Consider the following 25,374-nt stretch of genomic DNA (forward strand, 5'->3'; position numbering starts at 1 on the left):
ATCAACATTTTCAAGAGTGTTAATTAACCACTGGAACAACTTATGTTGATATGTAATAGATTTTCTATAATTTGAATTCTTCAGATTTACACAGGGTCTCTTTCCAACAAAGAACATTGCTGTTTACACAGAAATTGCGAGTTCAATACAGGAATTATTGGGTGAGAGGTTCTGATCTTTGCAGGGATACAGTCCGATCAAATTATTGCAGTAGCCTGATCTGACCCCAAAATCTGTGAATTTCCATCCCAGAAGTGCCATATGCAATTGATGCACCAATAAATGGCACGTCCACTTGACTTCCTGGGGGCAAAAGAAAATTCCAGCTCAGGGAGTCGGAAACACTTGCTCTGGCACAGCTGTTTGCAAAAGGACATCAGGATGGCGTGCTGTGCTGACCACAAGCCTGCTCTCATCAGTTTAAGTTTACGCACTGGGTTGTGTTTATGCTCTGTCCATTCAACAGCCTTAGCTCCTTCCTTCTTTCTTTCTTCCTTTTCTTCTCTTTCTTTCCTTCTTTCTCTCTTTCTGTCTACATATACCCTTGTATGTACCTTTTTATTTTTAAGTGCTTGGGTTCTTTGTACAATGTTGACTATTAAGGCAAACCCACAGAAGCCAATAATTCCAGTTGCACAATGCTTTTCTTTAGAGTGTTTGTTGCCTACAGCAGCTACTTAATTGACAAGTTCGATTCCAGTAAGTGGAACCAAACAGAAAAATTCTGCTGCTTAAATAAACTAATACCCTACTGCTCACCACAGAATATTATTCCTTTTCTGAGCAAGTGGTCCATATCACCCTCCTATGTTGTTTTATGTCATTGCCCCTAGCTCCCAAGAAGCATGGAGCTAAAATGAAAATGCTGAAGAACTTCCAGCATGAAGCTATTCTTTTATGTAATTATGCCTGCTGCTAATAGCCTTCCATTACAGCCATGGCACAGGATTTGCTAATCCATTAAAAATGATTGGTTGGAATTTAAAACACTGCTGTAAACACACTGGTTTTCATGTTGAGCTCAAACTGTCAGATTTTAAACCCTTTTACCCTCTGTAAGTGACAAGGTGGGCCATGTTACAACAGCGATTTCAACTATCACCTGAGGGAAATGTTGAACTTCTCACTTGATCCCTCCTCGGGGTTCACCTGTGAGATGCTTTCCTGAAAATAATGAGACTGACTCTGCCTAAGTTCAGGTTATCAGTGTGAGCTCTGAGTTCAGACACTGGGCTCTAACAAAGGGCTTGCTGCATAAACTTCTAGACGACTGCAGCTTGCGTCTACCTTCTGAGAAAAAAAAAAATCCTAAAGAAATCTCATCAAAACTAAGAGCATATGCCATACCTTGAATTTTACTCCGTGATTCTCAGTTTGTTGTCACGTATTAGAACACTCTCAAAGTTCACACTGCCAGTTACACGAAACATTTTCTGATCTTGAAATGCCATTTTATCTAAACATTGCCCTCTACCACAGCCAGTATCCATAGATCACTCTATCCCAAAGCCATATTCAAATGTACATTGCAACTAATTAGCTGATGACCTGTAGGCCTAAACACAGGGTAGATGAAGGATTTAGCTGAATCAGGGTTTCTCAGATATTTTTTGAAAAATTCAGTCAACTTAAAGATAGGTAAATGTTGGGATGTAAACGTGCAGGTGTCTATGTGTGAGCCAGAGTCCACATGCCTGTTAAAATCAGTGAAATTTAGGTAGCCCAGCATGTTACTTGACAGCAGTCACCTGTTCACTGCTCCATGAAATCACCTCTGCTCCACTGTCTGTAGGGAGTTGAGCTGGATTCGGATGCTCGCTCATAAATCTCTGCTGCCCTATCAGATGCTTTGAAGCATCTCACGAGACCTGCATCAGCAGCTGCACGAGTATCTCCCAGACTTGCACCATATGCCCCACAGCCCTCCACAGATGTCCTAGATGCTTAACAACATCCCAAGGAGCATCAGACAACCAAGAGTAAAGAACGGAGCTCAGCCCTAAATCCACCCAGATTTTATAGCAGTGCAGAGGATGAGCTCACCTGTAGACACTTGTATTTAATGGTTTTAAACTTAAACAGTGTCTGAAGCTGATGAAGAGAGGGAGAGCAACTGGTTCTTCATTTAACAGCAGCTTAAAAAGAAAATAGCAACAAACGAAAACCACACATGCACACACACGAAAAAACCAAACACAAACCAAAACAACCAATCAAACACAAAAACAAACAACCAAAACCAACCAATCAAAGAATCTAGCAAAATATAACAAAACCCTCCACTAGAAATCATCCAGGTTATTTTTCTTCCTAGGAAGTGATCTCTTTACTTCTCTCCCTACTCCATATTGGTTTAAAGTAGCAGTAATTAATTAAGTGGTAGACAAAAATGAAATGAGATCACTCTGATTCAGTTGCACATCACACCTCCACAATGCCAGGTACAGAGAAAGTTCTCTATACAATTATCATTACATTGCAACTTTGGTATCATTTAGCAAATGCAACCCTTTTTATACAAAATTACAACCACTGAAAGGGCTTTTTATTGTGCAAGTTCTACTTACACACTGCCATCTTGTGTTGTTAGCAGATAATCAGTTTTGCTGAAATTCAGAGCCTACCACACTCCAAATATTTTAGAAAGGAGCAAAAAATCACAGATACAACATTTATAAGGTGGGTTTCTCTGCCTGTTCCCTTCCAGGGGACGGAGAGGAGATAGGACTTTGCTCACATTTCCCAACTCAAATTAGCAAATGTAGGTTTGAAGAGCCTTGTTTAAACCAGTCCTTTAAACAAAGTTTAGAAACTCAGCTTCAACTCAGAGTTCCAACTTCAGATCTTTGAGCCCCACTAATCCAAAATTCCATTCACTGCTTGCTGACAGGTACAAGCTAATGAAATAACCCATTTTTTCCACAGGCATTTGGTGGGGAAATGAAATTGAAGCCTGCATGGAAATACTTGACACCCTTTAGGAGGAGCCAGCCTAGCTCACAGTGTGTCAGTCAAGGCTGTGGGACACCAGTCAGGCAGCTCAAGTGGCATGACAGACCACAGGTTGCTGAGCGTTTGTTCTCCCTCTGTGTTCTTCGCCCCCAGGTGATTTCCATGCCCAAACGATTCCCAGGGACAAGGCAACACAGCTGGGCTCAAAATGCAAAAGAAAGCATGGCCATCCTTGACTCTCCACAGAATCATAGAACAGCTTGGGTTGGAAGGGACCTTCAAAGGTCATCTAGTCCAACCCCCTGCAATGAGCAGGGACATCTTCAACTAGATCAGGCTGCTCAGAGCCCCGTCCAGCCTGGTCTTGAATGTCTCCAGGGATGGGGCATCTACCACCTCTCTGGGCAAACTGTTCCAGTGTTTTAGTACCCTCACTGTAAAAAATTTCTTCCTCTTGTCCTATTGTAATAGGCCCTGCTAAAACGTTCGTCCCCATCTTTCTTATAAGGCCGCTTTAAGTACAGAAAGGCTGCAAGCCTCCCACAGCTTTGTTGCACAACACCATGCTGGGAGAGGGGAAATCATGGATAGGCTACAATAAATTCACTGATGCCTTGGAGGCTGAGAAACTTTGACCTGTCACCAAAAAAAAAAAAAGGTCTCAATATACTTCAGGGTTGGTGATGGGGATTGGGGAGATACCCACCCTACCCCACCCACCATCCTACCAGAAGAGAAAGCTGAAAACCAGAGAGTCTAGAGAGGCACCAGTATCATCTCCATTACATATGGGTCTTAACTGAAAGCCAGACCTGCACAGCACCTACTTTGGGTTCCTATTCCAAACAGCTCTCGGAAGCAATCTTCTTCCATGAGCAGCAGAGAGGACTCCAGGCTCCCAGAGGGGTGTGTGAGCAGGTAATGTGAACATCCCTCTGTAATCTGTATTTGGGGACAAAGGTCTTCATATCTGAGTACTCACCTGTGGTCTACTGTGTCATTATTTACAACAGTAGTGGAAACCAAATGAAATATCTTCATAGGAGACACTCTAACTGAATGCCAAAAGCTGAGGCCCAGTCACAAATGTGGTTGAGCAAGGAGCTTGGCAACTTTGGGTTGATGAGGCATTTTAGGTTTGTTTTTTGTTTTTTGTTTTTTGTTTTTTGTTTCTTTTAAAGGCAAAATTTGAAAATAACATTTGGCACTTTCTGATTCCACATTTATTAGCGTGGAATTCCCTGGTGCGAGGCAGAACCCATCTGTTCAGGGGAAAGATCAAAAAATTGAAGCAAAACAGGAGATAGACAGAGGAGTTACAAGAGGCTCACATGGGCAAAGTTCTCCCACTACACCGAAACACCATGATCTTCCCTTGCTGTCCCCAGCTATCACAACCACAACCTGTCTCCCCAACCTGCTAGCTCTCCTACCCATCCCTGAGATCCCCTGAGAGGAATCAGCCACCCCAAGCTACTTTATCACCCTCACTGTGGCTCCTCATGGTGCCATGTACAAGCTCAAACTCAGAGCCCCACCACCCTCCTACACATCCCAACTGTCCTCTTCCTCTGTTTCACCCACAAAGTGCTCCCCCAAATTCCTCTAGTCCACATCCTATGTTTTCTTCACTGCTTCCAAGGATGTGGGCACAGAAGGGCACATAACTTGGCATAAAGGATTTGGGGAAGCCACTGACCAAAGCAATCTGGGAGCCACTGCTGAAAAATACATGGTGTGCATTCCAGTGGCCTTTACAGATGGAGGAGAACCTAAACCCAGATATTTTCAGCACCTCACTTCTAGCCACAGAAGTGAAGTTTTGGGGAACTTCTACCTCTTCTAATTGTTGTGCTTCAGTGATGAGCACACAGGACAAAGAATCAGTCTCATCACTTACATTCTGTGCTGATGAGAAAGAGCACAAGGAGCTTGATGGGAGAACTACATACAAAATGTGAAGCCTATCATGAGGGAAAACAGAAAAGCAAGAACTATTGTTCTTACATATGTTTAGGTGGAAATTTTAACCCTTTCATTAAAAAAATATTTTCCCAAGATAAATTCAAACAATTTCATATTTCAGCAAATTATCTCAGACACATTTAGCTGGATAGAAAGGAAAGAAACCACAACTTTGAATAAATGCAACATCAGAAATTTTATTTACAAATATACTGTAATTCAACAACAATTCTCCACTCAGTTTGTGGAGGAAAAAGTGATAGTTACATTTTCAAGTGGGAAAACAGAACTCTTCCCCTTAAATGGATTCCACAGAATACTATGACAACACCACTGAGCAAACAGATTATTCTTCGTATTTAAGTTTCAAAAAAGCACATAATTTTAGAAACCAGCATATGGAAAGCAAACACATTTGTGTGCATTTAAATGCAGCTTCATATTAATCTAGAGAATTCACTTTCAGTATATGTCAAAGACAGCAATTGCAAATATATATTTATATTAACTATTTCCCTAATGCTCATTTCAAGAGCTTAGAAACAAAATACCCTCTTCATATACGATTGGAAAGTCAACTAGTTGATTATAAGCCTCAAAAATATTTTGAAGTTATTACTGAAAATATACTTATTCTCCCTTGTGCTCTCAGTACTTGAAGCTGAAAAAGTGAAAGCGTTTTCCCCAGATATTTCCTTACTGCAATTACTTTCTTATAAATAAAAATAGTTATATGAAGAATACAATGCATTGCTATAAAGACTAGACAAGCAAGAGTTACTCTTAGAAAAAACACACATACACACAATATATATATTTATAGATCTACATCAGCAGCAATCACCTCTTCTTTTATCTGCAACAGTGGTTTCATGTCTTCATTTGCTTCACATGGAGGTTGGTTGTCCAGCTGTTAGAGAGAGACACAAGAAACCGTAATTAAAGTCTCGCCACTGAAGAATCTTAAGTGACAAAAATTAAAATTTGCAAGTTAAAAATTGTCAGATAATGCTATTTCCAATACCTACTGAAAATGCCAACACAAATTTAGGTAAACATTCTGAATCTAGCAATCCAAATTTAATGAACAATACAAATTTGAGTCTAATCCAATTATAGCACTGCAAGTATTTCAGGACAAGTAACATACCATAGAACATGCACCTTACCAAGTTTTTAAGAATTATTTTTAGTATTAGCATAGAGACAGTGACAATTTTCTAAATTTACCCTTAAATAATCGAATTAAAATTTTCTCAGTAACTGCAGCAATATTTTAAAAGAACTTTTTTTATCATTTCTGCAGGTATTTGTGGGCATCTACCAATACACTGTTGTTTTGCTACAATGTAATAAGTTTAGACCACAACATTAACATAAAAATGTGCAAAAATGTCACACCATTATATTACACAGTGAATATTAATAATCCTACAGTTCAGCAAACCTTTTAGCCTGTATGTTCATGTTCCAAACTAACAAATAATTAGCCAAGCTGATGTCAAATGCCAGCTGCAAACAAAGTAATCTGCATTACAGACCAGAGATGTGCTGTCAGTATATTTTCATTGCAGTAACCACATAGCTGGTTTTTGTATTATTTAAATAGCTAATTTCAATTACTCATCACAAATTTCAATGTTTATTCTGTAACTACAAGTTCTTACAATTTCTGATTTACTCGCATCTCATATAATTATGTTTTGAGGTGCCTACTGGCCCAAGAAGATGCAGTCCAATGGGAAGCAAATAGAACCATTTCTCACTGATCAGCTCTGCTTCTGAAAGGCACTGCTGTGACTTTATGGGCTGTAATGTCAAAGAGAAACTAAACAGCAACTTATTAATGATAAAGTTTTTGCTTGCTTCCATCACCAAATTCCTGAATACTGTCTTGCCAGGAAATAATTTAAAAAGGGTTTTTTTTTCAGTACCAAACTTATACAACTTATCCAGCCATTCTGCCCACTAAAAGAAAAGAGAAAGCAAAAATAACATGAGCGAGCTCCAGACTGAATCTCCCACACATTTGGGTGCTTCAAATAGAACAAGGTCACTTTAGTGTAGTCTCATCATCAAGCAGGAGATAAATTCTCCAAACATTAACTCAGAGACATAGGACCCAGGGTCATATCTAGATGGAAGGGAGTGATTTCTCCTTCCACTGTTAACATCAAGGTTTTCTGGTTTTAGCTCAGGCACTGCACAATTATTTCCATGTGGTACAGGCAGCTTTTCCTCTTCCTAGAAGTCAAAAAGAGGCTAAAACCAGCAACAGCATCAGATGCAGAGCTTCTCTTTTTCTGGGCTAGGCTCCTCAGCCAGCAGATGGCCAGAGTCCTGCTGATGTGTTGTAGGATGAATATCCTGTTCCCTTCACTGCCTTCTGGTGCACCATGAGAAAAATGTGCTGGGCTCATGAAGAAACATGGACATGTTTACCAGGAATTAAGTCAGATATGTTTCCCCTTAGCTGAATGTTATCATTCTAGAAAATTCCACATTTGCCACATAAAAATACAGCCACATAAAACTCCCGAGACTTGTCAAAATGAGGAGGTTGTCTACCATCATCTATGACAGCAGGAAAAAAAAAAGACAACTCAGCACCATTATTCAGTCTTAACATCATGCTCCAGTAAATCAGAATTCTGCAAACCATAATAAAGGAAAAAAATGATACTGCACCTTTTAATTAAGATCTGTAAGTATATCAATTCCTCCTGAACTTGTACCTAAATAAATAACCAATCACAGACCTATAATTCAAATAATAATAGCATCGCGAAAAGCAACCAGCATTTGTGCCACCTGCATAGGATAAACTAATAGCTTTCCAGGTATGCATTAAGATTGAATTAGATATAATACATATTCTGATTACTTTATTAAAAAGGTAGACAATTTTTCAAAAAGACTTCTCTGTTATTAAGGCAAGCCTGTTCATCAACTGACAACTCCTTGACACCACTTTCTCAGATCTATGAAGAAAGGAGGATGACTATAGCGCATTGTCTGCTTGAAGATGCTTAGTAACAAGGCAGTAAAATCAGGTACCAGCAAGTTAAAAGTTAGGACTGACTACCCTACAGAAGTCAGAAACTGGCAATCAAACCTTGCTGAACCTATTCACTAATATACCAACTTCAAGCTAAACACGAAAGCTATCGAGTGGCTCAGCTGTGCAAACACTTGAGGTTGTACAGCACAGAAAAGAACAACAGTCATGCACACTGCAGTTGCATTGCCTTACTTTTAAATCTGATATAGCAGTCGTTGCAGAAGAGTTTGTTGTTTCGGATCCTGACTTCAGCTCCAGAGCGGGATCCCCCAAGGTCACATTCACAGGCAACACACTGTATGGTAGACGAGTAATCAGCAACTCATTACAAAATATTAAAGAACAAAAATGCTGTTCAAAAGCAGCTTGGATTAAGCTCAACAAGCCTTGAACCATAAACCCACAATCACTAGAAGCAAACGTATAACGATTAGTGGATCAAATGCAACCAAACCCGAGGCAGGATTTTAAGTCGACGACTGGACAACAAATAGCAGAGGTACACCAACTAAGCGAACATGGAGCAGACAGCTTTTAGTGATTAGTTCATTAAATCTAATTTGAACTTCAGTTTCCCTGAAAACTAAAACTGGCTCAACATGAAAAAAATTTGTTCTCTAGAAGGCAACAGCAATTTTGGCACAGAACACCTGGGTGTGCTACTTGCAGATTTCCATGCGGCATTACACGCTGCTGGTGTCCTCCGCCCTTTGGCACTCACAGCAGCAAGTACTCAGGCACCCCCAATTTACTGGGTTTGTATCACAGAAACAAGATCTTATTTGGAGCAAAGGAGCCAATTTCATTTTTCTTGAATAAACACATGAATAAGAGGCTTGATAGCTTTCGTGCTAACATTAAACTGTTTAACTATGGTGGCTGTGAATATGAACCACCTCTACAAGGAATGTAACCCAAAACATAACACTCTCCTTATTGAATTTACAAAGCAAAGTACACAGCTGACTACAGAAGGGCAGATAGTTTGCCTGCTTAAATGAGTAATGACTCTCTTGTGATGGCAGTCTGTGCAACAGTTCATTAATCTTCAGAAATTTGAAAAAAAACCAAATTTGGTATTTTCTTATGTAGGTTAGGAGCTACAGGTGGACTCCTTTGCACAGAATACATGTTCTGCAGAAAGGGAATGACAACCAGTCCCCATGGCCTACTCTTGTCCCTCCTGCTCGTGTGGGCAGGACCAGGAAGAGCTTTGAGCCAATCCCTTGCAATACTTCAGGTGATGCATTTTAACTGGGCACAGAAGACAAGTGTTCTGAACCAGACACAGAAGTCTCTTTCTTAAAGGCATGAAAGAATTAGAATCCAACAGCAACTCCAAAATAGAGTCTTAATTCCACATCTTCACAGTATCACAGTATGTTTGGGATTAGAAGGGACCTCAGAAGATCATCTAGTCCAATCCCCCTACCAGAGCAGGAACGCCTAGATGAGGTCACACAGGAACATGTCCAGGTGGGTTTTGAATGTCTCCAGGGAAGGAGACTCCACAACCCCCCTGGGCAGCCTGTTCCAGTGCTCTGTCACCCTCACTGAGAAGAAGTTTTTTCTCAAATTTAAGTGGAACCCCTTGTGTTCCAGCTTGATCCCATTACCCCTTGTCCTATCGTTTGCCACCGAGAAGAGCCTGGCTCCATCCTCACTGCACTCACCTTTTATATACTTATAGACATTAATAAGGTCCCCCCTTAGTCTCCTCCAAACTAAAGAGACCCAGCTCCCTCAGCCTTTCTTCATAAGGGAGATGCTCCACTCCCTTAATCATCTTCGTTGCCCTATGCTGGACTCTCTCCAGCAGTTCCCTGTCCTTCTTCAACTGAGGGGCCCAAAACTGGACACAATACTCCAGATGGGGTCTCACCACGGCAGAGTAGAGGGGAAGGAGAACCTCTCTCGATCTACTAACCACCCCCATTCTAATACACCCCAGGATGCCATTGGCCTTCCTGGCCACAAGGGCACAGTGCTGGCTCATGGTCATTCTGCTGTCCACCAGGACCCCCAGGTCCCTTTCCCCTACACTGCTCTCTAATACGTAATTTCCCAGTCTATACTGGAACCTGGGCTTGTTCCTGCCCAGATGCAGGACTCTACACTTCCCCTTGTTAAATTTCATCAGGTTATTCCCCACCCAACACTCTAGCCTGTCCAGGTCCCTCTGGATGGCAGCACAGCCTTCTGGCATCTCAGCCACTCCTCCCAGCTTAGTGTCATCAGCAAACTTGCTGACAGTACACTCAATTCCCTCGTCTAAATTGTTAATGAATATATTGAATAATATTGGCCCCAGTACTGACCCCTGAGGCACTCCACTAGATACTGGCCTCCAACTAGACTCCGCACCATTGACTACCACTCTCTGGCTTCTCTCCTTAAGCCAGTTTGCAACCCACCTCACTACTCTATTGTCCAGAGCACACCTCCTCAACTTAGCTGTGAGGATGCTATAGGAGACTCTGTCAAACGCTTTGCTGAAGTCAAGGTAGACCACATCCACCAGTCTGCCATCATCCATCCACATTGTTACATTCTCATAAAAGGCTATGAGGTTGGTCAAGCATGACTTACCCTTGGTAAAGCCATGCTGACTGCCCCTAATAATCCTCTTATCCTTGATATGCCTTGAGATGGCACCAAGGACAAGCCATTCCGTTACTTTCCCAGGGACAGAGGTGAGGCTGACTGGTCTATAATTACCCAGGTCCTCCTTCTTGCCCTTTTTGAAGACTGGAGTGACATTTGCTTTCCTCCAATCCTCGGGCACCTCTCCTGTTTCCCAAGACTTGGCAAAGACGATGGAGAGCGGTCTAGCAATGACTTCAGCCAGCTCCCTCAGCACCCGTGGGTGCATCTCATCTTGTCGTAGGGCAGGGGAACTAGAAAGGATTTTACATCTTTTGCAGGCAGGAATTTGTTGTTTCAGCTCTGCATTTGCCCAGAGCTCACAGGAAATCACATAACTGTGTCTCAGTGCTGAGCATGAGCTAATACACATCTGACCAGGGCTAAGTACCACTAAACACAACTTCTGGTTTGGTGCTGGGTTTTATCCTGCCAGGTTGAATGCTGCCAACATGACTTTGCCTGGAAAAAAAAACACGTGAACACTGTCTGCTAGGATTAGCTTAGAAGTGATGGGTCACCTTAAATGATTCATTTGCCAGGGTCCAGGATGAAATTATTTTTCTTTAAGGAGCTGGTCTCTCTGGGAGAAGCGGCTCCGAACCTTCTGATTTTTTGCTGCCTATTTGAAGAAGGAAGAACTTTGATCTCACAGTCAACGTGCTCATCTTACTTGTCAAGGTCTTACTTGTTAGCTCTGGCAAGTAAGAAACACTTCCAGAGTTGAGTTGCTAAATGCCTCATGGAAATTTGCATGCACCACGCTGTCAAGAGTAGAAGGCAAAGCAGGTAATTAGTAGAGCCCCTGTGAGCATAACACTGCGTAGCCATGCGTGCTCCTGATTAGTTCCTGTTCCTTCACGATGTGACTCCCAGCTCTCACCTTAAAGCAATGTAAATGATAACAAAGACCAAGAGACTCAATGATCATGGCTGCTCCTTTGCCCAGAACGTTATTACAGTATGAACAGATTTTCTTCCCACTGACTGACCTAAATATAGAATGAAAATCCTTAAAAACAGCTTGAAAAGTTTTAAAAGACAAAGAAAACTTATCAAAGACTTTTGGTGATTAAAGATAAAAACACACTAGTAAAAAGTAGACCATTAGGCTGCTTAGAGAAAATAAACTGAAAATTAATATTATTTACAGTAGATCAGAAAGCTAGGGAAAGCTGAAGTGTTATCATTTAGATCAAAGTTACATAGGAACAAACGAATTAATTCTGCCACATTCTTGGGAGATATTTCATTGCACAAAATACCTTCTACAAATAAACATAAAAAGTATATTGTTAAGTTTGGAGAATAAGAACACAGGTTTTGTTCTCTTGCGTTATTTGTGAGGTATTATGCTGAAGGCTAAGTTTTAGCAAGCACCCCTGCCAAGTCCCACCATCTGCACCTTGTTAGATAACAGAATGCTTGTCCTGGACATATAATATTATGTTAACTCTTTGTACATAAGCCATATGGAGGTCAGTTTCCATAGATCTACCAAGGTGTTAGCAAATGGAAGTGAGAAAAAGATAAGAAAATATGGTTAAGAAAGTAATTTTCTTACATTATAAAGAATGTAGGAGACTAGCTTTGGGAGGGAAAAAAAAAGAAAACGGTCAATTTATCATAAAGTGCCTCAGGGTGTAAGAGCTAGTGAAGCAGTGTTCAGACTCTCGTTATATATAATACATGTAATTGTGTGGGGATGATTCTCTAGTCTTATCCCGAGGTATTTTTAAAATGTTTCAAGTACATAAACCAGCAGAGTTATCTACCCTACCACAACTGAATTTCATTTTTGTTTCAAAATATGTTGCAATTCTTGCTTTTCCCTCCTAGATTAAAACAACATCCTACTCTGTAATTCTCCAGGGTCACGGGTTATGAGCATTCCTGAGTGCTCCTTGAGCTGACATTGACCACATGCCAGGAAAGGGGGAGGAGAGACCAAGATGAGGGCCATAAAGCATGGGTTTCAGGAATCTTTTGTTAAAACAAACCTAAGAAAATAAATGTCAGAAATGCCATCTGGAGTAGGCTTTTCCTAATCATTTTGGTAACCAGCATACAACTTGGAGACTGGAGATTTATTATTTTGGTTTCTCTGTTTTTTTAACCAATGTCAAGCAGTGGTGACAAACCTGGGGCATTTTTTGAATGACTGAAGCAGGAGGGTCACGCCAACCCATACTTCCACCATCCTGCTCAAACAGAAAACTCCAGCTATTTTTCAGACTTGTTAATCAATATAATGGGGAAGAATACTGCTATAGACAACCATATATACAAAATCCACTCTTTATGTGTCGCCCAAAACGTGTACCTTTCCAGAAGGGCACCTGCTTACCTGCTGCGTGTCTGGGACCCTGGCTGGGAAGCAGAGAGGGGAGACTGAGCCCGGGGGGCTGCCTGGGGCACGGAGGGGGCTCTCGGAGAGGTGGCCACAGGAGATGCTTTGCTGGAGGAAGGAGTGCACATGTAGGCTCGGTTTGAAGTGGACACTGGGCGACTGGAATCTTGACTAGAGGACAGAGATGAAGAGGAGGCAGACTGGTTCAGCCGTGAATGGTGCCTCCATGAGCTGGTTCTTGAAGAATCAAGATTGTCCAAAGATTCCCCTCTGCAATATAGGTATGCATACAGATGTAAATCACAGCACAGCCAGAGCAGAAGAGCCACTATATTCTTATTTTTTTAAAAAAGGAAACCATTATCCTAGCATTTTTGAGATTTTTCTGGCATTAATATGTTTGTCTTAACACCCTGAGCGATATTCTTCACATATTGATTTAAAATGTTTGAGACACAAACTATCCTTTGTGTTCAAGTCCTAGTCTCGTGGGAAAAAAAGCAGGCGAGGTGAAAAAGAGGTGGCACTTAACCACCACAGGATAAAGGCAATACACTCTTCGCTCCAGCCTTATCAGGGTGAACCGTATCAAAATCCGCTGTACAGCAACGGACCTGGGATACCAGGTTTGTTTTTGTTTTCTCCAAGGGATACCAGATCAAAACAGCAATCCACCCAGCCTGGATAGCATCGTCTAGGTACAAGGTGTTGGCCCAATAGCCAAACACTCTCCTGACTGATAACTTGGCTGTTTCCTAAGTGACAAATCCAACATTCATACAATACTTGAAGCAGGATACAAACGTCAGACTTCCTGACATATTTCTATGTAAAAAAAAAAAAAGGTATACTCCTTAGTCATAATAATCCATTCCACAATAAACTGTCACATGCTGAAATTCTTAATCATGTCTGTCAATGATAAGGCACACTTACTGATTTCCATTGCTGATATACCAAGAAATAAGCAGTTGAGTTATTTACAGGTAACGTCCACATTCTTTATTTGCAAAACATAACATTTAATCCCAGCTGTAATACTGCAGCTTTCTTCTACCTGTGCTGCTGGTCAGTTTACCTTACAGCATTACACAGACTCAACTTGCTTCTGTGCTTTGTAATGCAAACTGAAGTTCAGAATAGCCAAACAAAAATACTAGATGAGAGACAAAGCTAATTTTTTATGAGACTCCTACCTTCTCATACTATTGCTGTACAGACTAACAGGCTCTTTATGTATACTGGAACTGCGTTGCCTAATCCAGCTGCTGTCCGTGTGTAGAGATGTTTTCTTCCTCATTTCCTGAAGGATTTGCTGTCTCTCCAGCTCTGCTGCAGACAGGTTTTGCTCCTTCTGAGGCTTCTTCTGTGAGTCACTTGTGTTCCAGGACCTCTCTGAATACTTGCTCTGAGTACCTGTTGGGACAACATGTGCAAACTTCAGCCAGACACCTTACAGCACAAAAGCAGTTATCACTCATCCAGCACTCTGGCTGTATCTCCAATAGTAGTTGTTCATCACCACATTCACAAGTTTGTTCAGTTCCTTTTTACTGCAGGGTGACCAGTATTAAACTTGGCAATACTTAATTACTATTACAGTTTTTTCATTTGTGTTTCCATTAATGTGGCCTTTTACATGATGTTTAACTTAAAAACAAGTAGGCATTTTCCTTCACTTCCCAAGCGTATACGCATATACATTTGTGCGTACACATATATACACACATATATGTATTTTTAAAAGGCTACGATCTCTTTTAGAGACACAATTTGGACTCTTCTTCCAATAAAAACTGAAGCATGTATTGAATATATAGTTAAAGGGATAGAAGGTATCCCACGATTCAAGAGTTCACATTATTTTTCCTGTAAGTTGTCCCTGCTTTCAAGAATTCCTTCCTTATTCAAGGCACTTAAACACACTGCTTTACCTTGCTTTATATAAACACATATGTATGTGTATGTGTGGGGAGAGAGAGGGAAATCTTAGAGAATTTCTCTATTATTTAGATGTTGTGTTAACTCGCCAGTTGAAATGAGATTCATGGTATAGAAGGCCTTCAAAATTTTGGAAGAGGAAACAAATATGCCATCTCTCTCCAATATGTGTTGACATGTTAGAGGACAACAATTTTTTCTTTATTTCCTAGATCCAGTAAGTATTCTTCATAGGAAGACTCATTATGGAAATTACTCAGCAATAAGTCATTCATCTGAAATCTCAATCCCTTTAAATACTTCTCTGACTACAGATTTGCTCTTTGTTTTATTGCTACAGATGACCATTATAAACTATTGTGGGAGTTTACTCGCTCATTAGTTTCAATGAGCTTTAATGTGTTGAAAGCAGTGTTGTCAGTCTGCAATGTTTCCTCTAATACACAACTTACTTCTCTGTGATTACTTCTGATCACTTTTTTTAACCAGGTCTCAGACACAGGAATAGCCTTTGGGCGTTTTCTACTGTAACATATTCATAAATCTGGTTTGTTTGTTGTATACACATTCCTCTAAAAGTGCAGTAATGCAACTGAAGGACAATTCAAGAAAGGCAGCATTAAAGTAGAGTTCAGGAGATGAGCCATTTTGTCAGCATCAAGAGCTGATTTCTGGCTGTGCTATTCCTCCACTAACAGGAGTTTAAAAGAGCAAACAATTGTATTAAATACATTAGCATCTTGGTATGTACAGCTTTTTGAACTGACAGAGTCAACATATCAAGAGCACATATATCTTCGATGATGCACCTACAAGATTGGTTTAATCCCATATAAATATCAAGTCATTTAAAATTAAAGCATCTAAGATCCGTTTGTAATCACTGCTACAACACTTCAAGAAAGCAGTTAATCATATTTGTCTTATGCTTATATGTTACTGTATGAATTTCCTCTTGCTGTTAAAACTTCATTAAACTGTGGCATGGTATGAATTTGAATTACAATGCAGCTATCAAACTCAAATTTTCTTAGGATTACTATGTCTGACACACCTTATTCTTAATAAAAAAAAGCCATTTTAAAAATAATGGAAATTAAACAGTACTTACCATTTCTGATTGTGTTGAATTCATTCAGTTCAGAAGTTGACTTGGACTTATTCCTAAAGATACAAAAAAATATTAATTTCTCTACCTCAACTAGGAGATATCACAAAAATCTTATTATTGCAGATCACAGATACACAGCCTTTTTTCGCCATTTCTCCCATCAACAACTCATGCTGTACTTAAAACAAGAGGTAAAAATGCCCAAAGATCAACAGCACAGTAAGGAAAAAAAGAGATGTACATATTTAGAAGTCAACAGGTAATTAAAAGTTAAAATTGTGTATTGAAAGTTCCTAGAGCTTCAGGTATAAGGAACTGTTCGTTGTATTCATTTCAACAAAAACGTGGGAAAAACAAGGTTCTTTCCTGTGGAAGCTTTGTGAAGACCATAGTCAGACAGTCAAAGAAGTGATAACTTTCAAAGTAGATTTATAAATTATTGAAGTTCATGAGAAACTTAAACCAGACTTCAGCACCACTACTAGACTGTAAGCAAAACACCTCCTCACACACTGCATGCAGTGTTCCCAGGAAATTTATTATTCGCTGATTATACCCAGCAGTATAATCTTCTAACGAGTTTTAGCCAAGAAATGTCATTCAATATATAGGAAAACAAATAGGAAAAAGCTGGTTTTCTGACAGCACAGAACAGGAGCTTCAGCAGCACCTCTGTGCTGTATTACTAGTCTCAAGTTTCTTAGTTTAAAATACTTCGGAAAAGAACAGAAATCCTTTGCCAAGTACAAGTCAAAGCTGCTACAGTAATGTGTTTACATGTACAGCACTGGCTGCAGAACAGTGTTTGGAGGGCGTCTTGTCCTTTGTCTGTACAGAAATTATGCATAAACTGCATCACATTTCTTGCTCCCACAAGTTCTGATTGTCTGTCCAGTGGTGTAGACCTATTTTATTATCTGTTGAAGAAGATGCAACAGTTTCACAGTTGCTTCTGGTACACAGGAGCCCCAAAGAGCAGGTCAGCCTTGCCTGGGATTCTTTTAGCTCCTAAGTGTCCTCCTTTACACATATATCCAACACATAACTATTTAGCATAGGCACCTCTTGAAGTTAGATTTAGATCTTCCATTAGGAACAGATCCATGTAGTTGTACCCTGTAAGTTTTGGGGTTCCTCTCAGTATAAAAAAGGGTTGCTCACTCCATCTATAAGAACTGATTAAATATATAGCAAAGGTGATCTTTCAGGGCTACTTAGGGATGTCATCTAAGACAAAGGCTTGATACAAACATTCTGCATGTAAGTTACTTCAGCATTTTTTAAGCCACTGCCCAGTTATTAAAAAGGGAGAAGAAAAATCTTCAATCAAAGAATCCAAATCTGCAGTTGCTAACACATTCTACCGAAATAAATTTAAATGAAAACAAACAAAAAACTCACATACCAAAAACAACCAAACACACACAACAAAACACCCTAAACAAGCAAACAAAGAAACAAACACCACACAAAAGAAAAAAAACAAACCCAAAACATCAGCAGTAAAACCCCCAAGCAAACTATCAAGCAAAACAAAATAGAAAATAGCCAAGGCAAGAGAGCGTAACTTAAGAAGTGGCACATGTGCTATCTTCCTGATAAATACGCTGCTGCTGCCTCTCACTTCCCTCCCTGTTTACTCTCTTAAGTTTCACAATCCTGACTGGGATGACTGCACCTTAGTTTGTATAGCGCGTTATGACACAACCACAATATTATCTGAAACTGTTTTCCAGACAGATAAGTCTAGTACCACCCACATATTTACTTCCTTACACTTCTGCTTCTCCCAGTAAAATACTAGTGACTGACTAACTGTTGCTTACAGCACAGCATTTAATTCACCAAAAATTTGGCTGCTCATTCTCTCAAAATGCAACTACACCATAAAAGTTGCAAAACACAGCAGCAATACGAAGTATACGCTAAGTTCCATGGTGAAAATATATTGGAAGTTCTGAAGCTTTCCAACACAGAAACCACAATGTTACAGTCTACGCTGAGATGCAGTATCACATATACCTGTCAGCAAACGACTGGCCAGGTTCCTCAATGGTTTTAGAAACTTCATAACGCTCATAATGCCTATTAAAAAAAAGAAGATACATTATGTTCATATACAGAAAAATACATCCATAGATATAAATATTTCCTACTAAAAATATCCAAAACAGATCTCTAAGGGGACCCCACCCCCCCAAAACCAAACCAAACCAAACCAAAAAAAACCACAACAAAACAAAAAACAAAAAAACCCACCACCAAACAGTTAAAGTTCTAAGGAAGCTTAATTTTGTCAGTCAGAAACACAGCTAACAAAGAAAGGAAGAAAAAGAAAGGTTGTCAAAAAAACTGCCTGAAATTACATTCTTGTGAGAGACAAGGAATCCAAACCTGAGCATGTCAAAATGGTTAATAGTTATTGCTGAAGTTGTTTCAACCTACCTATCGATTCAATTTCTTATTACCTGTCAATGAGAGGATGGCCAGCTCGATCCTCTATTGTTTTAGATACTTCGTAGCGCTCATAATGTCTAGAAGCAAAATGCAGATAAAAGAAAACATTAAACAAAAAAACCAAACACATTTTCTAGAAATTGAGCAAACAGTAAGTATACATAAAGAAAAAATGACGAATTTCATATACGTTACTTAGAAACATGAAAACGTGAGGAAAAAACCCCAAGACTTAAGATACTGCAAAAATCACAAGTATCAGTATATGACGGTGATTATCTCATCCGTTTCCAATCCAAGAGGTAAGCTTTGTCCAAAGATAGCAGTCCTCTAAAAGTCAGAAGTATATTCTAAGAAATTGTCTACGTGTAATTTGTAACCCATAGCGAAGCACCCACTAACTTCCACAGAAAATCTCTTCCAGCTGCCTGTCCCCAACCTCACTGCTCTTTGCAGCAAGTATCATGCCTTCACAGATGTTTATAAAACATTTCAGATTTCAAGTCATATCTGTGGATACCATCATAAAGCAAACGTTTAGCACTAGATATTTTAAATCCCAGTTTCACTGAACTTGTTCCTTTACTACTAAGCAAAGCCATCCTTGTTTAGCAAAACACATCCTTTGGCAGCAACCTCAGAAGCGATGAAATCCCCTGAGACCAAAGCATATATCAAGGATTTAGATATGCAGATATTGCAGAAGCTGAGTAAGTTACTGCACAAAGTCCCATTATCTTGCAATTGGGGCAAGCTAAAACTGTGGAGATACCCTGGCTCAGCTGCCAAGAAGAACCTGTTTAGGCGTTGGAACGACTGTGCCTCTGCTTTGCTCAGCAGGGATCTCATGCAGTAGTCATTTGCTGAGCTAAAGTAACTCCAGGTCTCACAATCTGCCCTGCAAACATAGCCAGTTTTACATTCATATTTTCTCCTCCTAAAACTTAACTTGATACCATGCATTATCTTCAGTCATCTCTTATTACTTAGGTAAGAACAGGGGAAAATCCTCAAGAGAAACATCAAAGCTAGTCATGCACATGGCAGTAAGCTAAATGCACAAGAAATAAGGAAAAGTTACAGTTTTAATCTGTTTCAGACAGATTAATCTCCCATGATGTCTGTAATGGTAGTCTGAAAACTCCTGGGCAAGAACATACGCTTTGTAAACTAATAGCTGTTGGTTGGGTTTTTGTGGTTTATTTGATTGGTTGGTTGGTTTTGTTCTAGTGTTTGTTTTTGTGTTTGGCTTTTTTTTTTTTCTTAAAAAAAAAAAAAAGGCTGCTGAAGAAGGGAACGTAAGAAACTTTTTCGTGCTCTAGAATAAATATATCCACAGTGGGTATTTCTAACAGGTTATGCTATCTAAGTCAATATCTATTCACCCATATAACATGATACCCCCATCAACAAATTAACCCAGTACTGCAACAACAACAAAAAAAGAGTTAACTTGGTGTTTCTTCTGAAGGCACTCAATGTTGAGACACTGGCTCTCGATCTACAAGCTTATGCAGGGTTCTTGCAAAATCTTCACACTTGGTGCTTCAGGTTATCTTTGATTTGGCTGTAACTACTGTATTTATACCTCCTATTTAAAAAAATGAGCTGAAGTGGGTTAATAGAGCACTTGATTCATGAGGAAAGACTTTGTCTTATGCCTGATTCTTTTACTTTTAGAAAGAAAAGTTATCTTGTTGTATCTTGCCCTGACTGATCTACAGCACGAATCTTACATGAATAGCCTTATATATTCAGGACACATACACTCCCTTTAGAAACTTATTTGAATTTTTAATGCAGAAGGAAGAGAGAGGACATCCCACCACAGGTACACACCTTTGGTACTGAGGCATCTCCACCGACGCCTCCCTCTGCCTTTCGGCCTGCCGCCTCTGCTCCTCCATCTCTGCCCTCCGCCTCTGCTCCTCCATCTCTGCCTGTCGCCTCTGCTCTTCCAACTCTGCCCTCCGCCTCTGCTCCTCCATCTCCACTCGCCGCCTCTGCTCCTCCATCTCTGCCTGCCGCCTCTGCTCCTCAGCGCGTTGCTGTTCCCTCTCTTTGCGTTGTCTCTCGAGCTCCAGCTCTTGGAGTTCCCTTTCTCGCTCAAAACGCACGGCTGCTTCTTCCTGGATCCTCCGTTCCTCCTGAAGCCTCCTCCTTTCTTCTTCCTCGCCCAGCAAGCGGTCTGCCAGGTTGCTTCCACCATCTCCTTCTGGCTCCTCAGGAGTCCTTGCTTCAGGGCTTGTCCTCCAGCTGGACACAGATGGAGCCCGTGCAGGGACAGACGTTGTGTTTAATGTTAGAACAGTCTGCTCCTGTAACAATGAAAAAAAACAAACCCATGTTTTTAGGCAAGGGAGCTGTTGTTTGGTTTTTTTAAACAGGTTGCTTGCTCAGGAAAAAAAAAAACCAAAACAAAACAAGACCAAAGTTGATTTATTCTATAAATGAAGACTGTGTAATAAGTATCCCAGACACTTTCAATGGAAGACCCAAGGTATACTTTGGTTTCATGTTTTGAGTGCCTGCTAATACATTCTCCTAATGTAAGAGCTTCATTCCACACGGCAGCCTTAGTAAGTGCCGGGGGTAGTGTGGCCACAACTATGTGAAACATTCTGCTTTCTAAAGTACCACTTAGATTTCAAACCATCCCATTCCCTCTTAAATATCCAGGGAAAACAAACTCTTCCATGATACCCAGCATGTCTCCCTATTGTTTTGACTTAAAAACCCAAGACCTACCTAAGGGTGCATACACAAAGATATACACTGCAAGTGTATATCAGACTAATGAATTTCACATGAAACCTCATGTAGAGGAAACCTCCATGCTCCTCCATTCTCCTACCATTTGAAAGTCAAACTTCAGACCTACCATTCCATGACTCTTCTCTCAAACATAAGAAAAGGTCTTTCAGTGGTCAAAAAATGAGAACAAATACTGTTTATGGGCCCATCCAAACCTCTAATGACAGAAAAAATATGAAATAGTTTACAGTACAGTAAGATCCTCTAACAGCTGAAGTCCTAAGCCTTAAATTACTGTCTACTTATTTGTGACTGTATAAAAACAACTGATCTAGCTGGGGTGCCTGAAGCAGCACTCACACAGCAATAAAGAAGAGGTATCTCAGACACCTCCTACACTCAGGAAAAAAAAAACTGCTCATCTTCCCATAAGCAACAGTCAAAAAAGTCATCATCTACAGAAACCATACACATTTAAGATTTTGAAACACATGACAGTAAAACTGAAGTTCATTTGACATATACATTTATCAGAAATGGGATGAAATGGTTGCCAGTGACAAGCCAAACACTTAAAAACATGCCTCTTGATGAAGTATGGAATCAGAATTCCAACAAGTAGCATCAGGAGATAAAGATACAGCAAACATGACCATTTCATTCTGGTCACAATAATTAATAAATGCTGTAACCATTTGTCAACATGTTTCTGGTGGTAGTTACCTAACCAATCCATAAGGAAAAAAGCTAAATTGAACAGGTCCCAGAACATCCCATTTACTTTTTCCTTCCCATTTTTGCAGCCTTTTTTTACCAAGTAATACACAACTATTTATTATCCAAAGTGAGAAGATAAATGACACAGCAAAATAAAGTATTTGCCTGCTTGCATGCATCTACTATAAGAGAAAAAGCCATCATGAAACAAAATAGTTGAAACTGAAGCCATATTCATAATCTACCTCATCAAAATACTTTGAGCTCTCTTTTTCTGCTTCTTGCTTAGCTCGTAGCCATTCTTCCCTCAGTTTTTCTTGTTCCCGTTTGTATTTCTCCTGTTAGGTTAAATTGAAGTTAAACACACATATAAGAAGCATGGTATTTTTATTTGTGTTAAAATGTACTGCTGGAATTTAATGTGTTTTTAAACGGGTCAGCACGGTAAAAGCATGTTTGCGCTTCACTAGGACATTAGGTCTGCCACGAGTGAATGAAATCCTGGCTCAAATACAATCCAAAGCAGTTCTGAAATTGATTTTGGAGACACTAAGTCTCATAACAACTGACCTCACATATGTTAAACTCCCCATCTTACAGTTTAGCTCCCATTTGAACAAAAATCAGCTACCTAAAGTATTTCTTGAAAGATGAAGAGATGATATTTAACTTGGAATTTGGCACATTAATATGGTAAACATAAAGTGATCACTAAGTGAAATATGAAGCAGTAATTTGGTTTGAACAAGAACTCTTGGTCTTTTGGAATGTCATCTAAACAAAAACCAATTTCTGGAACACTAAATTTGTCCTGTGAGTGGATTTGGTAAGAAATCAATGTAATGTCTTAAAGCATTACTCAGGATACAATAAATGTTTCGGTGGTTTTGTCAGTCACCACTTACATCTTGGGAACAACAAGATGCTGAAAAAAAAAGATGCTGAAAACAAAGCAAATAAAGACTTCTCTTTCTTTGTTATTTGAAAATTCATTACTAGGATCATGGGGAAGAACATTATTACTCTGTCCAAATTTACTCTTTCAAGACTAAAAAAGGAGAAGTAAAGAGAAGAAAAGTGATGGCAGAGGGAGGAGAGTGCTCTCAAGAAATGGGAGCCAAGGTTTACATTCTTTAAAGCCACACCTTCAGGCACCTAATGGAGCACCCAAACCATAAGAGACACCACAAATATGTTTAGGAAGGCACAGCTCTTGCCTTGCAGAGTTTGTAAGACAAAAGGAATGACAAAAGATAAAACATCCAAAAAGCAACAGGGTCGCTAAGCTGTATATTGACATCACAGTTTTCTGCTGAATACAACAAACTCAAGAGGGCTTGTGCAGAGTAAATGATGTTTGCTGATGCCTTGCCTAGCCAACAGACTTTAGATAATTAATTTCAATTTACTTTGCAGAGATGTGTCTTTTGGAATGTGGTTGAATGGGTTTATGCTTCATTGAGCTGAGGTCTTTGCAGAGATGTGTGCTTGGGTTTTGTGGCATCCCAAGATGACAAACATTACCCCTTCTGCAACACTTCTCTACATCTCTAGCAACTGGTTATCAAGGTGGTTCTGCATTAGTAGGCTCATCTTCCTGACCCATAGAGGTCCTGGGAACCAGGCTGATACCAACTGATTAGCTGATGGCTAAACTCCAGGATGTGATCAGGCCTCTAACCATGGCACTGGCTGCCTTTTCTTCATCTCTGGATGTAAGGCAGTATCACTAACTGAAGCTAAAACTCATTCTAGAGACAGTTTTCTTAAGGGAGAAAGAAAAAAACTCATATTCAAAAGTGAAGACTACTGCCGCTTAGGTCTTTGCTTATCCTTCAAATTCTGTTGTAAGAAAGAGCACACCAGCCTTGTGATGACTGAGCACTTCTGGCTTTACTGAATAAACAGTCTTGGCTTGATTTTCATGAACGTCACTAATGCATTGTCCTCTTTTTGCTGAATTATTGCTAGTGTGTGCAACTGTGTGGCCCAGTGAATGTATCTGAAAGTTCTCTTAGGCCATCAGTAAGAGTTCCAGGACTTGTGTGTTGCTTCTCTTCCCTAACAGGTGCTGCACTTGAGGGATTGCCAGCCTATGATTTTGATGATTAATTATACCTGCAATAAACGGTCCTGCTCTTTCTGCCATTTTTCCTGTCGTTTTCGTTCTTCCTCTTGATCCCAAACCCGACGACTAGGAGCACTAATGGATGGGACTGGAAGCTAATATAGCAAAGAAATGAAATAATATTATCTTCTTCCACATAATCAACTCTCTACATTTTAAAACATTTTTTAAAGAGAGAAATAAAATCCATTACAAACACTACAGCTCTATAGTGACAAGCATCTAAATTAGCCTTTTCTTCAAAGGGACAGAAAGCAACTATTCCATTACACATTAGAAAATCCTAATGAGCACTCTCAGAATTGATCACAACTTTAAAGCAGTATAAAAAGCAATAGAAATCAGTGGGCTTACTGAAAAGACCAGGATTATGCAACTAATTAGTAGTTTCTAAATATTACTTACATCAGGCATTGCAGGCTCTGGGCCTCCTGTGAGTTTGGAAGACAAAAAACAGAAATCATTAGAACCATATACACTCACTACTGCAAAACTTGTATAAATGTGGAAAGTCTGAGCTCCAGACTAATTTTTGCTTCCTTAATTAAGCCATGCTTGCATTTTGCCCTACTGAACTTAAATGAGGTCAGAATTCATTAGGTGCTTTCAACTAATGTGCATAATTGTTTAAAAGCTTTACATGCTTATGAGTGCTGTCAGCAATGGCTTGAATTAGCAGTACAAATCCCACTGTGGCAATACAGAGGTTCCTTGCTACACCTCTCCTATTATTATTCTGAAACCCAACTGTTTAGCATGACCGATACTCAGAATGCTGCTCCAGGGCAGAGCATCTGCTCACCTACTGCCCTTGACACGGATTAGGAGTAATAGACATCCACAGGCAACTTCTCTACCACAAAACCATGTATTTTTCCTTGCCAAGTGTCCTCCTTTCCTGCTCCCAAAAGCACACTTGAATCTGGTGAGCTTGTCACCATTCACCACAATCCTTATGCTAATTTGAGGCTCTCAAGCTTGGTCTTAGCTTGTGCCAAGGTGATTCTTAGAGACAGGCGTGTATTATGCTAATACAAGAGAAATGTGGAGAAGCAAAGATTTAAGTACAATCCTTTCCCAACCATCAACACTATTTTTGTTTCCTCTAGTGTACTTGCTACTGAGCTGCCCAAATTTCAGTCTTTAAAAATATGCATAAAAGCAACAAGTTGCAAGTGTTTTCTGAAGCAGGACCACATGAAGTGGAGAAAAGGTCAAATTTAGGATACAAAAGACATGTAATAACTCACAGGCTAGTGTCTAATCTATATATGCACAACTTTGTCTTCATCACC

General features: G+C 39.9%; 1 protein-coding gene across 1 annotated transcript in view; it reads right to left on the reverse strand.

The window, feature by feature from the left end:
* Positions 1-5,804: 5,804 nt before the first annotated feature.
* Positions 5,805-25,374, reverse strand: part of LMO7 (LIM domain 7) — a gene marked incomplete at its 3' end in the record, with an annotated part of 133,644 nt that continues 114,074 nt past the window's right edge. The window contains exons 23-34 of the mRNA XM_080352510.1: positions 24,485-24,510; positions 24,070-24,174; positions 22,197-22,289; positions 20,320-20,798; positions 18,492-18,557; positions 18,046-18,108; positions 16,024-16,076; positions 14,168-14,387; positions 12,969-13,241; positions 11,505-11,613; positions 8,171-8,273; positions 5,805-5,827 (exon numbers count right to left, since the gene is read on the reverse strand). Of these exons, the coding sequence (XP_080208636.1) occupies positions 5,805-5,827; positions 8,171-8,273; positions 11,505-11,613; positions 12,969-13,241; positions 14,168-14,387; positions 16,024-16,076; positions 18,046-18,108; positions 18,492-18,557; positions 20,320-20,798; positions 22,197-22,289; positions 24,070-24,174; positions 24,485-24,510 (1,613 nt within the window). The remainder of the gene's footprint in view (positions 5,828-8,170; positions 8,274-11,504; positions 11,614-12,968; positions 13,242-14,167; positions 14,388-16,023; positions 16,077-18,045; positions 18,109-18,491; positions 18,558-20,319; positions 20,799-22,196; positions 22,290-24,069; positions 24,175-24,484; positions 24,511-25,374) is intronic.

The sequence above is a fragment of the Nesoenas mayeri genome (assembly GCF_963082525.1).
Source record: "Nesoenas mayeri genome assembly, chromosome: 1".
Taxonomy (NCBI): domain Eukaryota; kingdom Metazoa; phylum Chordata; class Aves; order Columbiformes; family Columbidae; genus Nesoenas; species Nesoenas mayeri.